Source organism: Gossypium hirsutum, unplaced genomic scaffold (genome assembly GCF_007990345.1).
Source record: "Gossypium hirsutum isolate 1008001.06 unplaced genomic scaffold, Gossypium_hirsutum_v2.1 scaffold_363, whole genome shotgun sequence".
NCBI lineage: Eukaryota > Viridiplantae > Streptophyta > Magnoliopsida > Malvales > Malvaceae > Gossypium > Gossypium hirsutum.
The window spans coordinates 10,438-23,955 of record NW_024402979.1 but is presented as its reverse complement, the minus strand read 5'-3'; the positions used below and the strand labels follow the sequence as shown (position 1 = coordinate 23,955).

General features: G+C 36.3%; 1 protein-coding gene and 2 pseudogenes across 1 annotated transcript; 2 read left to right on the top strand and 1 right to left on the bottom strand.

Moving 5' to 3' along the window:
* The first annotated feature begins 2,028 nt into the window (after positions 1-2,028).
* Positions 2,029-7,023, top strand: LOC107895715 (ATPase 9, plasma membrane-type-like; annotated as a pseudogene).
* A 1,472-nt stretch (positions 7,024-8,495) lies between these two features.
* LOC121203207 (chlorophyll a-b binding protein CP26, chloroplastic-like) lies at positions 8,496-10,098 on the top strand (annotated as a pseudogene).
* A 154-nt stretch (positions 10,099-10,252) lies between these two features.
* LOC107897341 (pentatricopeptide repeat-containing protein At5g16860) lies at positions 10,253-12,399 on the bottom strand (the record flags this gene model as incomplete). The annotated part of the gene is given in 2 exon segments (XM_041110417.1): positions 10,253-12,333; positions 12,336-12,399. Coding segments are annotated over 2 exon segments (1,560 nt in total), but the record flags the coding sequence as incomplete, so codon positions are not given.
* Between the last annotated feature and the right edge of the window lie 1,119 nt (positions 12,400-13,518).

Here is a 13,518-nt window from a genome sequence, read left to right as displayed (position 1 = left end):
TTGGGATAATGGTGGAAATGGTTAGAAAAATTATGGGAGTGGAGCAGACCGAGAGAACAACCATAGATTCTAATAAAGGGGATTAGAAGTCTGAAAGGATGCTAGTGGTTGAGTTGTGGTAGTAGGGTTTTGGGTTGAAGGGAAGTTAAAAGTAACGGGATAAATGGTGTTAACTGGAGTTGAAGAGTTTGTTGGGTTGGTAGATTTGGTTGGATTTTCTGGGTTAAGGGGAGTATCGATATTTGAAAAGGAAGCCATGGTGACTTTTCATACTCACTGCACGAATTATTGATGAGGATATCAATAAGGAAAGAGTCATGGAGGATGATATGGTGGTGCTAAAAAAGGTCGATTCAAGCTAGTAGGGCGGAGAGCCGATGGAGGTATGCAAGTAAGGAGGTTGAGGACAATAAGGTGGATATGAGTGCTTAAGGGTCGATCCTTTCTCCATCGTGCTGAAAGGCATATATAGTGGAGGTCCTCTGGTAGGTGGTGCTAAGGTGATGAACTTGTTACCAATAAGTCATCATTGTGGGATACATAAAGGGTTGAATGTGATGGGGCTCATTTTATCATTCATTTTGAATTGTGGGCCTAAAGGGCATGTTCACATTAAGAGAAGTGTTCACACTAGAAAAACAGGTTCTTTGAGGAGCGAATGGCCTATTCATAAAGATAGATTGATAAGGCCTTTCTAAGGGAGAGGGTAGTTCATTCACAGGGGTGAAAGACTTATCCTCAAGAGCGGGTGATTAGGACCCTTCCAAGGAGATCAGGAGGTTGGATGGTAGTAGGACTTACAAGACACTAGTCATCCGATGACCACTCGGACAATGGAAAGCGGAGGGTTGCTTGTGGGCACTTTTCAGTAGGCTTGCTAGATGCACATGTCCTAAGCCAAAGTGGGTATAATAACTTGCATTGGAATATGATTGCCATGTCTTGACTTATATGTAGCAGTGATTAAAACTTTTATCAAATATTCGTTTAACATAAGTTCAAATCGTGTAACCACCATCCCCACCTCTAATATTGTATAAATAAAAGAATGCTATTGTCATGATTCATGTTAATGAATATTTAATGGAGTGAGAATTAGACTAGATTAACATATAGGTATTGGATTTATCATATTGGCCAAGTGAAAAAAATGTTAGAGATTTATTAAGAGACTACAAGTATAACTATAGTGCAACCACATGCACAATCACAAGTACACTATAATTATAAATATATATTCGAGTTTTACAAAATAAAATTAAATGAATATAATGCATAAATGGACAAAAAAACTAAAATAAATTGAACAAAACCTACCAATCAAATTGATCTCATCCATAATAACTGTGTATGGTAGAATTTGAATTTGAGTACTCAAAGATCTAGAACCTAAACCTTTGCCAACAATATCAGAACTTCTATAATAAAATGTTGGAATTAATGTGACTCACTTGATAAATATATTATACGGTAATATTTTTTTGAACAATTTCATTATAAGTTCTAATTATATGTGTTTTTTTATAAAACAATGCGTAGAACTACCCATAACCACTCCCAGCCCATAAATAATAGGGTAATGAGCTTCATTGCACTTGAACCCATGTCATTCTTCATTAATAACAATTCTCATGCCAATTGAGTTACGACTTAATCAGCATGGTAATATTTTTTTTAATAACATATTAAGTATATAATTATTTTTAATTTAAGAATTAAAAAAGAAAAAATATATCATTAATTTATAGCCACTACATATACAATTAAGTGTGTCAAACATATTTCATGCTTAAATGATTACATCTAAATCATCTCGTGGGGCTACTCCTACACTGAAGCATCCTCCATTCTATATTAAACCCAATGCTTAAATGGTTGCATGTAATCATATCATGGGGCTAATAATAAAAAAAAGACCCAATTAATCGTGAGCTTTATAGGTTAAGAAAAACGTGAGTTGAAGAGAAAGTGAGAGCCGAATGACCTGGGCTGCGTCGACCAAGAAACTCCCGCTCCTTCGCTCATTTACACTCTCTCTATTCCAACACCTTCACCACTTTTCCAATATATAGATCCCCACAACTTTCATTTTCTCTCTGTTATATGTATATTTTTTTCTTGTACTATACCAACCCCAACTAATTAATCTTTACAAATTACTCATTAACAAAAAAAAAAAAAACAAAACAAACAGAAAACTAGTAATTAAGTTGTTCTTCTTGATTTCATTTTCTTTGAAATAAGAGTTAAAAAAGAAGTAGCTGAAAGTTTAACGTGTACTTTTTTTGCTTTGCATGCAAAGATAAAAGAAAGAAAGAGACTGCATTTCCTTTTTTCTTTTTTAAATTTATTTTTCTAGGAAAGTAATTTGAAGAAGAGAGAAAGATGGCGGAAACCAGCGTCGGCTTGGAAGATATCAAGAATGAGACCATCGACCTTGTAAGTGTTTTCTTTTGTTTCTGGTAAATTTTCTTACGGAATTTAATTCAAATATATAGTTTTTTTTATTATCAATATTCATTTCTTGTTTATAATTTCATTCCAAGTTTAGAGTTTGATTTCCAACTTTCAATGCAGGAGCGAATTCCTGTCCATGAAGTGTTTCAAAAGTTGAAATGCACCAGAGATGGCTTATCAAGTGAGGAAGGCCAAAAAAGGCTGCATATCTTTGGTCCTAACAAGCTTGAAGAGAAACAGGCAAACACCCTAATTTAACCCTCTTTATTTTCTCTTCTTTCCATTTTGTTTATGAAAAAAAAAAACTGAAAATCTTAAAAAAACTACATTAAACAGGAAAGCAAGGTTTTGAAGTTCTTGGGATTTATGTGGAATCCTCTGTCATGGGTGATGGAGATTGCAGCTATTATGGCCATTGCTTTGGCTAATGGAGGAGTATGCTTATCCCTTATCGCTCTTTCTTCCTTTCCCTTGTACTTGAACTAATTCTCTTCGATATGAAATCTCTAATTCTATGGATAAATTCAGGGCAAGCCCCCAGACTGGCAAGACTTCATTGGTATTGTGGCATTGCTCTTGATCAATTCAACTATTAGCTTCATTGAAGAAACAATGCAGGCAATGCTGCTGCAGCACTTATGGCTGGTCTTGCCCCCAAAACAAAGGTGCTTAGGAACATCAATAAATTCAATTTAAGTAGAACTTACTTGTTTGAATGTTTCTAATGTCTCTAACCATTTTTGCATGTTTGAATGATTGAAGGTCCTAAGAGATGGAAAGTGGAGCGAGCAAGAAGCTGCGATACTGGTACCAGGAGACATCATCAGCATTAAGTTGGGAGATATTGTCCCTGCAGATGCACGTCTCCTTGAAGGTGATCCACTCAAGATTGATCAGTCCGCCCTTACTGGTGAGTCTTTGCCTGTAAACAAGAATGCAGGGGATGAGGTATTCTCTGGTTCTACCGTCAAGCAAGGGGAGTTAGAGGCTATTGTTATTGCCACCGGCGTGCACACTTTCTTCGGAAAAGCTGCTCACCTTGTTGACAGCACCAACAACGTAGGGCACTTCCAGCAGGTAATCTCAGGAGCTGTTTTCTAGCAAATAACCTCTTTTATGGTGAAGATGAATACTAAAAGGATCTTCAATTTTCTTCGTGTGTTGCATGTCTGGATATGAATATTGGGATATGATCCTAAAAGGATCTTCCAAATATATGAAAAAGCTTGAACATACATGTGTCTGATCAAGTCAGAGCAACATATCTTATGCTTGATGTGCACTAAATGGTGATTGTTTCATTAGGTGTTGACAGCAATTGGAAACTTCTGTATATGCTCAATTGGGGTAGGGATGCTTATTGAGATAGTGGTGATGTATCCAATCCAACAGCGCAGGTACAGAGACGGAATCGATAATCTGCTGGTGCTTCTCATTGGAGGAATTCCAATTGCCATGCCAACAGTTTTATCTGTGACAATGGCCATTGGATCTCACCGGCTTTCACAACAAGGAGCTATCACTAAGAGAATGACAGCTATTGAAGAAATGGCCGGAATGGATGTACTCTGCAGTGATAAAACTGGGACACTTACTCTCAACAAGCTTACTGTAGACAAGTCCTTAGTCGAGGTTGGTCCTTGAATTGGAAGTTAACATCAATTATGGATTGATGATGTATTCATCCCTTCACAGAGAACCATGTTGTGAGATTTCAGGTTTTCACAAACGATGTTGACAAGGACATGGTTATTCTACTAGCGGCAAGGGCTTCCAGGGTTGAGAATCAAGATGCTATTGATGCCTGTATTGTTGGAATGCTAGGTGATCCAAAAGAGGTCAGCTAAGATTGACAAAAACAACCCCCTTTCATTATGTTTTTGCTCATCAGTCTTCAATGTTCAATTGATTTGCAGGCCAGAGCAGGTATTACCGAGGTCCATTTCTTTCCGTTTAACCCAGTAGACAAGCGTACAGCCATGACATATATCGAGGCTGACGGTAGTTGGCATCGAGTCAGCAAAGGTGCTCCAGAGCAGGTAAATGGATTGACTTATATTGTACCAATGCTTTCCATATCATCTCCGGGATTTAAATTACAGTTGTGGTTGTAACTTCGTGTTGTTATTACTTGACATAAATCAGATTATTGATCTATGCAATCTCCGAGATGATGTGAAGAGGAGAGCTCATGATATCATTGCTAACTTTGCAGATCGAGGGCTTCGCTCTCTTGCTGTGGCTAGACAAGTAATATTCTGTATTCTTTCTACCAAACTTAATTTCAATAATGGAAAGAAAAAGGTCATTATGAAATGGACATTTTGATATTGTAGACTGTGAAAGAAAAAAACAAGGATGCTCAAGGAGAAGCATGGGAATTTGTGGGCATACTGCCACTGTTTGATCCTCCAAGGCATGACAGTGCGGAGACAATTTGTCGGGCTCTAAATCTCGGTGTCAATGTCAAGATGATCACTGGTGATCAACTAGCCATTGGCAAAGAAACTGGTCGCAGGCTCGGTATGGGAACCAACATGTATCCATCATCTGCTCTCCTTGGCCAAAATAAGGGTGACACAATCGATACGATTGGTGTTGATGAGCTTATTGAGAAGGCTGATGGCTTTGCAGGCGTTTTCCCTGGTATGTTCATGTTTATTTTTCTGAAATGCAATATTAGTTTGATGGTCTTTGAAAACTCACTATTTTCCTCATTCAGAGCACAAATATGAGATTGTTAAGAGGCTACAGCAAAGGAATCATATTTGTGGCATGACTGGAGATGGTGTGAATGATGCACCAGCGCTTAAGAAGGCAGACATTGGAATTGCAGTGGATGATGCAACTGATGCAGCTCGTGGTGCATCAGATATAGTGCTAACAGAACCAGGACTTAGTGTCATTGTGAGTGCTGTTCTAACAAGCAGAGCCATATTTCAGAGAATGAAAAACTATACCATCTATGCCGTCTCCATTACTATCCGAATCGTGTTAGGGTTTATGCTCATTGCTCTTATTTGGAAGTTCGATTTTTCGCCTTTCATGGTTTTGATCATTGCCATACTGAACGATGGAACCATTATGACCATTTCCAAGGACAGGGTTAAGCCATCTCCTATGCCTGACTCATGGAAGCTCAAGGAGATATTTGCCACCGGCATTGTCCTCGGTACCTACCTTGCTTGCATGACTGTTGTTTCTTCTGGGCTGCTAGCGATTCCAACTTCTTTCAGGTAAGAAAAACATCAAACACTCTTTATAAAACCATAACAAGAAGAACCAAACATCCACTGGAAACATCTAAAGGTTGATAATAATAATAATAATTGCAGGACAAGTTTGGGGTAAGATCCATTAGGCACAATCAAGATGAACTTACAGCTGCTATCTACCTCCAAGTGAGTATAGTGAGTCAGGCACTCATTTTTGTCACTCGTTCTCGAAGTTGGTCTTTCATCGAACGTCCTGGTCTTCTCCTCGTGGTTGCCTTCATTTTGGCCCAACTCGTGAGTTATATATGAATATATAAAATTCCACTTCAATTTGTTAGAATATATATATAATTGTAGCTAGAATTGGTATAAACTTCTGGTTTTTGGATTCACCATTTTAGATAGCTACACTCCTTGCTGTTTATGCAAACTGGGGCTTTGCCAGAATCAAAGGCATTGGCTGGGGTTGGGCTGGCGTTATCTGGCTCTACAGTCTAGTCTTCTACGTCCCACTTGACGTACTCAAGTTCTTGATTCGCTATTCTTTGAGTGGAAAGGCTTGGGATAATTTACTTCAAAGCAAGGTATCTAATCAACTCTAATCAAATCACTCCTTTCAAAACAAGGTTTTTTCCTCGTTCAAATAAGTATTGATGTTTGATATCAATCTATATAGACTGCCTTCACAACAAAGAAGGATTATGGAAAAGGAGAGAGGGAAGCACAATGGGCAATGGCACAACGCACCCTTCATGGCTTGACACCACCTGAAATGACACAGCTCTACAACGAGGAGACCAACTATAGAGAACTGTCAGAGATTGCTGAACAAGCAAGGAAGCGTGCCGAAGTAGCAAGGTTGAGGGAACTTCATACACTCAAAGGGCACGTTGAATCTGTAGTTAAACTCAAAGGACTCGACATTGACACCATCCAACAGCACTACACTGTTTGAGGGAAAGAGTGGAACTGGGTGTTGTCGTAATGTGCCATGAAAAGCTTGGAAGGTATGGAGGAAGAAATTTTTTGGGGTTTCCGAAATCAGCATCTATCCTATTATGAATTTTTGTAGTAGGTTATGGAAGGCATGGTATTGGAATAATTTTTTGAATAATCCAACATAAGAGATTGTCGTATAGCTATCTCGGACAATCCTTGGCTGGAATATGGCAATGATTTTTATTACATCATCAGTTTTTTTCCTCTCTTCAAAATCGATCTTCTCTAACTGCAGTAAAGTTTATGGTTCGTTTAAATCACGGACCAACCTAGAGAGAGGATCGGTTAAAATATTCTTTCACTATATTTCATTAAGTCAACCAAGATTAATAAGCTTGCATGTTCAAGAGTCGCCGAGGGTGTTCATTATAATCATCATGGATCTTTCATTTCATTTTTGTTTGTAGGTAGGGATGAATATCAAAATTATACATTAATTTTGATGTAATATGTAATTTGATATATGAACTTTAATTTCATGCATGCATTTATACACGTGAAACTTTGATCATAGTTTAAATATATATATGAAATTTTAATTTCGATTCAATCAAATATATTTAAAGAAATAAATATATCAGTTTATTTTTATATGGGGTAAATATAAATATTTTTATGTGCAATATAAACATAAAACAATGCAATACCAACAGTTGCGTTAATAATTTGTGAAAATTAAATTAAATAGAAAATTCATGCATAAAATTACACAAAAGTAAAGTTCATGTATAATTTTGATATTTATCCCTTTCACCCTTTATATTATAATTTTACAATACTTTAGCATTATACTGGTACTACATATGAAAATATGTTGTTGTAGGAAGAATTTGTAGGAATGTAGGGTTTGAAATTAAATTAGACATTTAGTTGCAAAACTATTTTCAGAAGGTATAATTACAAATTTAACTCTTGATATTTGTATCATTTATCAATATGACCCTTATTTTTTAAAATTAAATTTGACCTTCAACCTTTTAACAATGGTTGAATTTGATCATTAACTTTCAAAAACAATCAAATAGGAATTGCTATTTCTTTTAAAGTATAGACTAAAACATTAAAGTTTTAAAATAATAGTACGCATGGCAATCATGTGTACTCATACTTTTTTTTCAATTTTTATGAACTTTCTATATATATACATATATATATATATATTTAATTTATGAATATTTTATAAATTTTAAATTATTTTTGTTGATGTGGCATATAAATAAATAATGACATCTCAACATAAAATACATGTAGATTGCTAGACGAGTTGCCATGTCAATATCATTAAAAAAATTAATGTTTTAGTTAACATTTAAAAAAAACAATTTGATTCTTTTTGAAATGTTAATGATTAAATTTAGCTAAAAAAGAATTAAGGTTAAATTGACAAAACATGTAAACATTGAGGACTAAATTTGTCATAATGCCAAATAAAATAAGACACTATTTGTCTTATAGCCACATCAACAAATAATTTAAAAAATATAAAATTATAATAAAATTAACAAAAATGCATGAAGTACAAATGGATTATCATGTTTAAATTTAACGTTTTAGTTGGTATTTTTACTAAAAAAACAAATTAATTCTTTTTGAAAGGTTGGTGATCAAATTCAAAATTTTTTAAGGTTTGAAGGCCAAATTTAACTTAAAAAATAAGACCCAAAAATAAGGATGAAATTGATAAAAATATAAAATTAAGAGTTAAATTTGTGATTATACCTGAAGAGATGCAATAACATCCGCATAATAAATTCAAAAAAAGAAAAATAAAAGGGAAAATCATGTGGGGTAGTGAGACCAAATGCAAATGCAAAACATGTCGTAACTGTACTACCACTTATCCAAACAAGAGGTAGCAATCTAGAAGGAGCAGAGGCCTTCGTTCCACGTCAGCACCATGATCTGCCACACCACCATGGACCCTCCTATCAGATTTCTCATGAGCCAGCCTATGGAAACATCCACGTCCACCTTAATTATAGTATCCATTTCATCTTCCCTTCCCTACTCCTCCGCCAACATGGCCCCATTAGCTCCTTCCCTCGCCAAATCTGAAATGCTAGGTAACCCTCTGAATTTCAGTGTTTGGGCCAAGTCATCAGCTCCCACACCCTCAAGCTCTGCCACATTCAAGACCGTGGCTCTTTTCTCCAATAAGAAGGCTGCACCTCCTCCCAAGTCCAAGGTTGCGTCTGTCTCCCCAGCCAATGAAGAGCTCGCTAAGTGGTACGGTATGTGCTAGCTGCAACCCTATGGCTAAACCAATTCAACTTAATGCATATACTTGATCATTTGTTGCATATTCAATCTGGTCCCTACAGAAGGATTTTCTTGCCGGAAGGGCTGTTAGACAGATCAGAGATCCCTGAGTACTTGACTGGAGAAGTCCCGGAGAGTGCGTATTATTAAGTTCGAATAAGATTTATAAATAAGACTACATTCATTCATGATGATATTTATTTTATTCAGCTATGGATACGATCCTTTTGGCCTGAGCAAGAAGCCAGAAGACCTTGCCAAGTAAGTTAATACTTTTCCTTTTAAGGGATGAATACAATACTTAAGGAATGAAAATATATATATTGAATGCAGATATCAAGCATTTGAACTGATACATGCAAGGTGGGCGATGCTTGGTGCAGCTGGATTCATCATCCCAGAAGCCTTTAACAAATTTGGTGCCAAATGCGGCCCTGAAGCCGTTTGGTTCAAGGTTTTAGCTTTACTATTTGGGCTATAACTATATATATGGAATTAATGTGTTGGTTGAACGTTGATTTTCCATACCTGCATTGCAGACAGGAGCTCTTCTCCTGGATGATAACACCTTGAACTACTTCGGCAAGAATATCCCTATCAACCTTATTGCTGCTGTCATTGCGGAGATCGTTCTCGTTGGTGGAGCTGAATATTACAGAATCATTAATGGCTTGGTATATATATATATGCCTGCCTCTCTAATACTATTATGAATAGTAACTTTTACCAACCAAACATTATTAATTAATTAACAAAATTTTGCCATAATTTATTTAGGAATTGGAGGACAAGCTTCACCCTGGAGGTCCATTTGACCCACTTGGGCTGGCCAAGGATCCTGACCAAGCAGCTCTGCTCAAGGTGAAAGAGATAAAAATGGTAGACTGGCAATGTTCGCCATGCTGGGTTTCTACTTCCAAGCCTATGTCACTGGAGAAGGTCCCGTTGAGAACCTTGCCAAACATCTCAGTGACCCTTTCGGGAACAACTTGCTCACGGTCATAGCTGGAACTGCTGAAAGAGCTCCCACCCTCTGATTTTAATACTATATTTTATTATAATCTGCAACACTACTCGTTGCTTGCGTCTATTCTATGCATCAATCGCTTGTACATCCAGCTAAGCTAGCACTTTAATCTTGAGTAGAGGCTTCAACTTCAAATTTCAACTGAATTTAATTAGAAAATTTTAAAAATATATACAATTTTAAATAAAATAAAGAGATTCAAAGCTATTATCTATAAAAGTAAAATGGATTCAAACAATATGTTCAAGTATCAGAACCTTTATCCACGAAAGTATAATGGAATCGGATGATGTCGAAGAAAGTAGTGATAATATCCAGATATGAATATTATCTAAATCTGCAATGTTCAATTTTGTAAAAGGTAAACCGAATATCTACAGTTATCCAAATTCACACCTGCATTTAGCTAATGCTAAAGAAAGAATATGAGACATTCTCAGTTGGGTTTGTTAAGCAAGCCTCAAACATGCATAACGGAAGCATACATAAAATAGCCAGCAGCTTATCGGAAAGAAACTGAATTGCCTGTTCCTATTACCATTCCGAGGGCCAATCCCCATATCTCTACTAACTTTTGACATAGAATGAACCAGAGATTGCTTTGTCCTGTATTTCTACATGAATGAAATCTACCTTTTAGATGATCAAGCTTGTGTTGCTACAGAAATTTCTTTCCCCTGTATAAAGCCATTTCAGAATAAATTCTGCATCTTAGGCCTTAGTTGTGTTAATTGTTATGTTAGCTGAAGCTAAATATAAAAGGTACCGTTTGCATTCAATATTAGGAGCAGATTTACTCCATCATTGTGGGATCATCCTATCAGACGGACCTCTTCAATTGCCAAATCTCATAACCCACTTCACCATCAATGATTTTGTATCACCAGTAGCCTCTGCAGGAGCAAGATCCACTCTTGAAATGATGGAAGCGACTTGAATCCCTTAATATGATTTCATTATCAATGATCATGGATATGTAAGTAAAGGCATTATGGCAATCAGTGCAGACACGCAAGTTCTTAGTGATATGGATAGGCACCCCAGGAGTAGAGACTAAAATGCCATAGGCTAGAGCTAACTTCTCACTATGTTCAAAAAGAAGATCACCTTTCTCTTCATCATCCACATCATGAAGTGCACAGTTCGTCTCGGGAACATACCCAATTGCCTTGATGCGTTGAATTAAGTCAGCAAGAAGTTTGTATATTTGTTCAAATTGTGGATGAGACCTGTCACCCACATAGAAGGTTGCAGTGCCTTTCTTTCCTTGGACCCAGCTGCAACCTGCTCTCTTTTTGACCCCTGAATATTTCATCAAAGATCGGACCCTGGCCACATCTCTCCAACGCCTTGCATTAGCATATATGTTTGAAAGCAATGTATACGACCCATCATTCTCTGAACTCAATTCCTGAAGCTGGGCTGCAGCATATTCCCCAAGTTCCACATTTCCATGGATCCTACAACCACTAAGTAATGCAATCCATACAATTGCGGTTGGCTCCATGGGCATGCTGTGAACAAATTCCAGAGCTTGACCAAACCGACCAGCACGGCCTAAGAGATCAACCATGCAAGCATAATGATCCAATTCAGGGGTGACACTGTACTCAGTATGCATGCTTTCAAAGAATCTGATTCCCTGGTCAACCATACCTGAATGGCTGCATACATAGAGTAAAACAAGAAAGGTAATACCGTCAGGAACAAAACCTGCTACTCTCATATAATCCAGAACCTTGATAGCTTCTTCTCCATAGCCATGCATACCATAAGCAGTTAGTAACGACGTCCAAGAAACTGAATTCCTGTGCTGCATATTGTCAAACACAACCCTAGCAGCATGTATATCACCGGATTTGGAATACATATCTATGAGACAATTTTCCATAAACAACATTACAGATTCGTAACGATTGCGTAATATGTAAGCATGGATCTGCTTACCAAACCTTAGTGCTGCCAAATGAGCACAAGCCATCAAGGCACAACATATGGTAAAAGCATTTGGCTTCATAGAGTTACCTTCTTGGAGCATTTCAGAGAAGAGCTTCAGTGCATCATTTTCTTCTCCATGCTGTGCATATCCACCAATCATGACAGTCCAAGTCACAACATTCCTATCACTTGGTGCAACTGAATCAAACATTAAACGAGCTACATTTGTACTTTTGCACTTAGCATACATGTCAATTAGACCATTAATCACCATGAGATCTTCTCCTGGATCATTCCAATCGTAGTTCAAAACACATTTGATTGCATAACAGTGAGTTTCCTTCCCCTGAAGTAATGCTGCAATAGAAGCACAGCCTGAAAGAACGGACACAAGCGTAACCACATTGGGTTTAGAACCACAAAGTTGCATTTGCCTAAATACCCCAATGCTTCATAACCATGACCCTTTTGAGCATAGCCTGCAATCACAGTGTTGACACCATTTTTTTGGATGAAAACGTGGTCGACTTGGATTTTGAAAAAAGAATGAAAACGGGAGTCGCCACCAATCTTTTTTGATGAGGTGTGATCGGGCCACCTCGAAAAGTGGTTGTTTTTAATAAACATTTAATTTTTATTAAAACAACGATTTTGGTCTGCGAAATTCAGAAAAACGGGTTCGGGAGTCGGTTACGCACGAGGAAGGGTTAGCACCCTCGATACGCCCAAAATTGGTACCTGGTTGATTACTTAATGTCCTGGTGTCGAAAATTAAAAACTCAAAAGAATTTAAAAATACGATCCTTGTATTAAAACGTTGAAAATTTTCAGGAAAAAGGGAATATTTCACATTATTCGAGAAAGAGAATCATATCCAGTAAGTTAGGACACAATGTCTCAAATTCCCGATACGCGGATGAAAAATGCTTATTTAAAAGATATTTTATTATCTCGGGTTTAGGAAAGGGATCATGCCCAGTAAGTTAGGACACGATCTTTTCTTAATTCCCGAGATCGTTTCAAAACTTGAGTTTGAAAAGATTAGTGTGTTTAGATTTATTGTGGAAATCGAAACCCAGTAAGTTAGGGTACGATCCTCCTCGAATCTAAACATAAAATATCATTTTTTTAAACAAATTTATTATCGAGTGAAATAAAAACATGAAGTCGTAGTAAAAATGTGAAAGCAAATTACATTGTTATACATGACAAAATCATAATGAATACAAAAGTGTAAAAATGATACGAGCAATAGCAACAATATAAAATAAATAAAAGTCAAACCTACAATCATATAAAATAACAATGTATATAAACAAACAAATTAAACATTCGTTCAAAACAATAATGAAAGTGAACTAAATAAATAGTGAATACAATAAAATGTAAAGGGATTTATATATATTTATATGTATAGACAAAAAATAAAATATGTGTGTATTCATAAATTACAATATATATAAAGTATATTTTAAAAAAGAAAAAAATATGCATATATATAAAAATATGTACATATATATATAGGTGTATAAAATTATGGAATATGAAAATAATGAAATGCATATATAAAGTAGACACATGAAAATATGTATGTACAAATGAAAGTTTAAAAATAATGAAAAT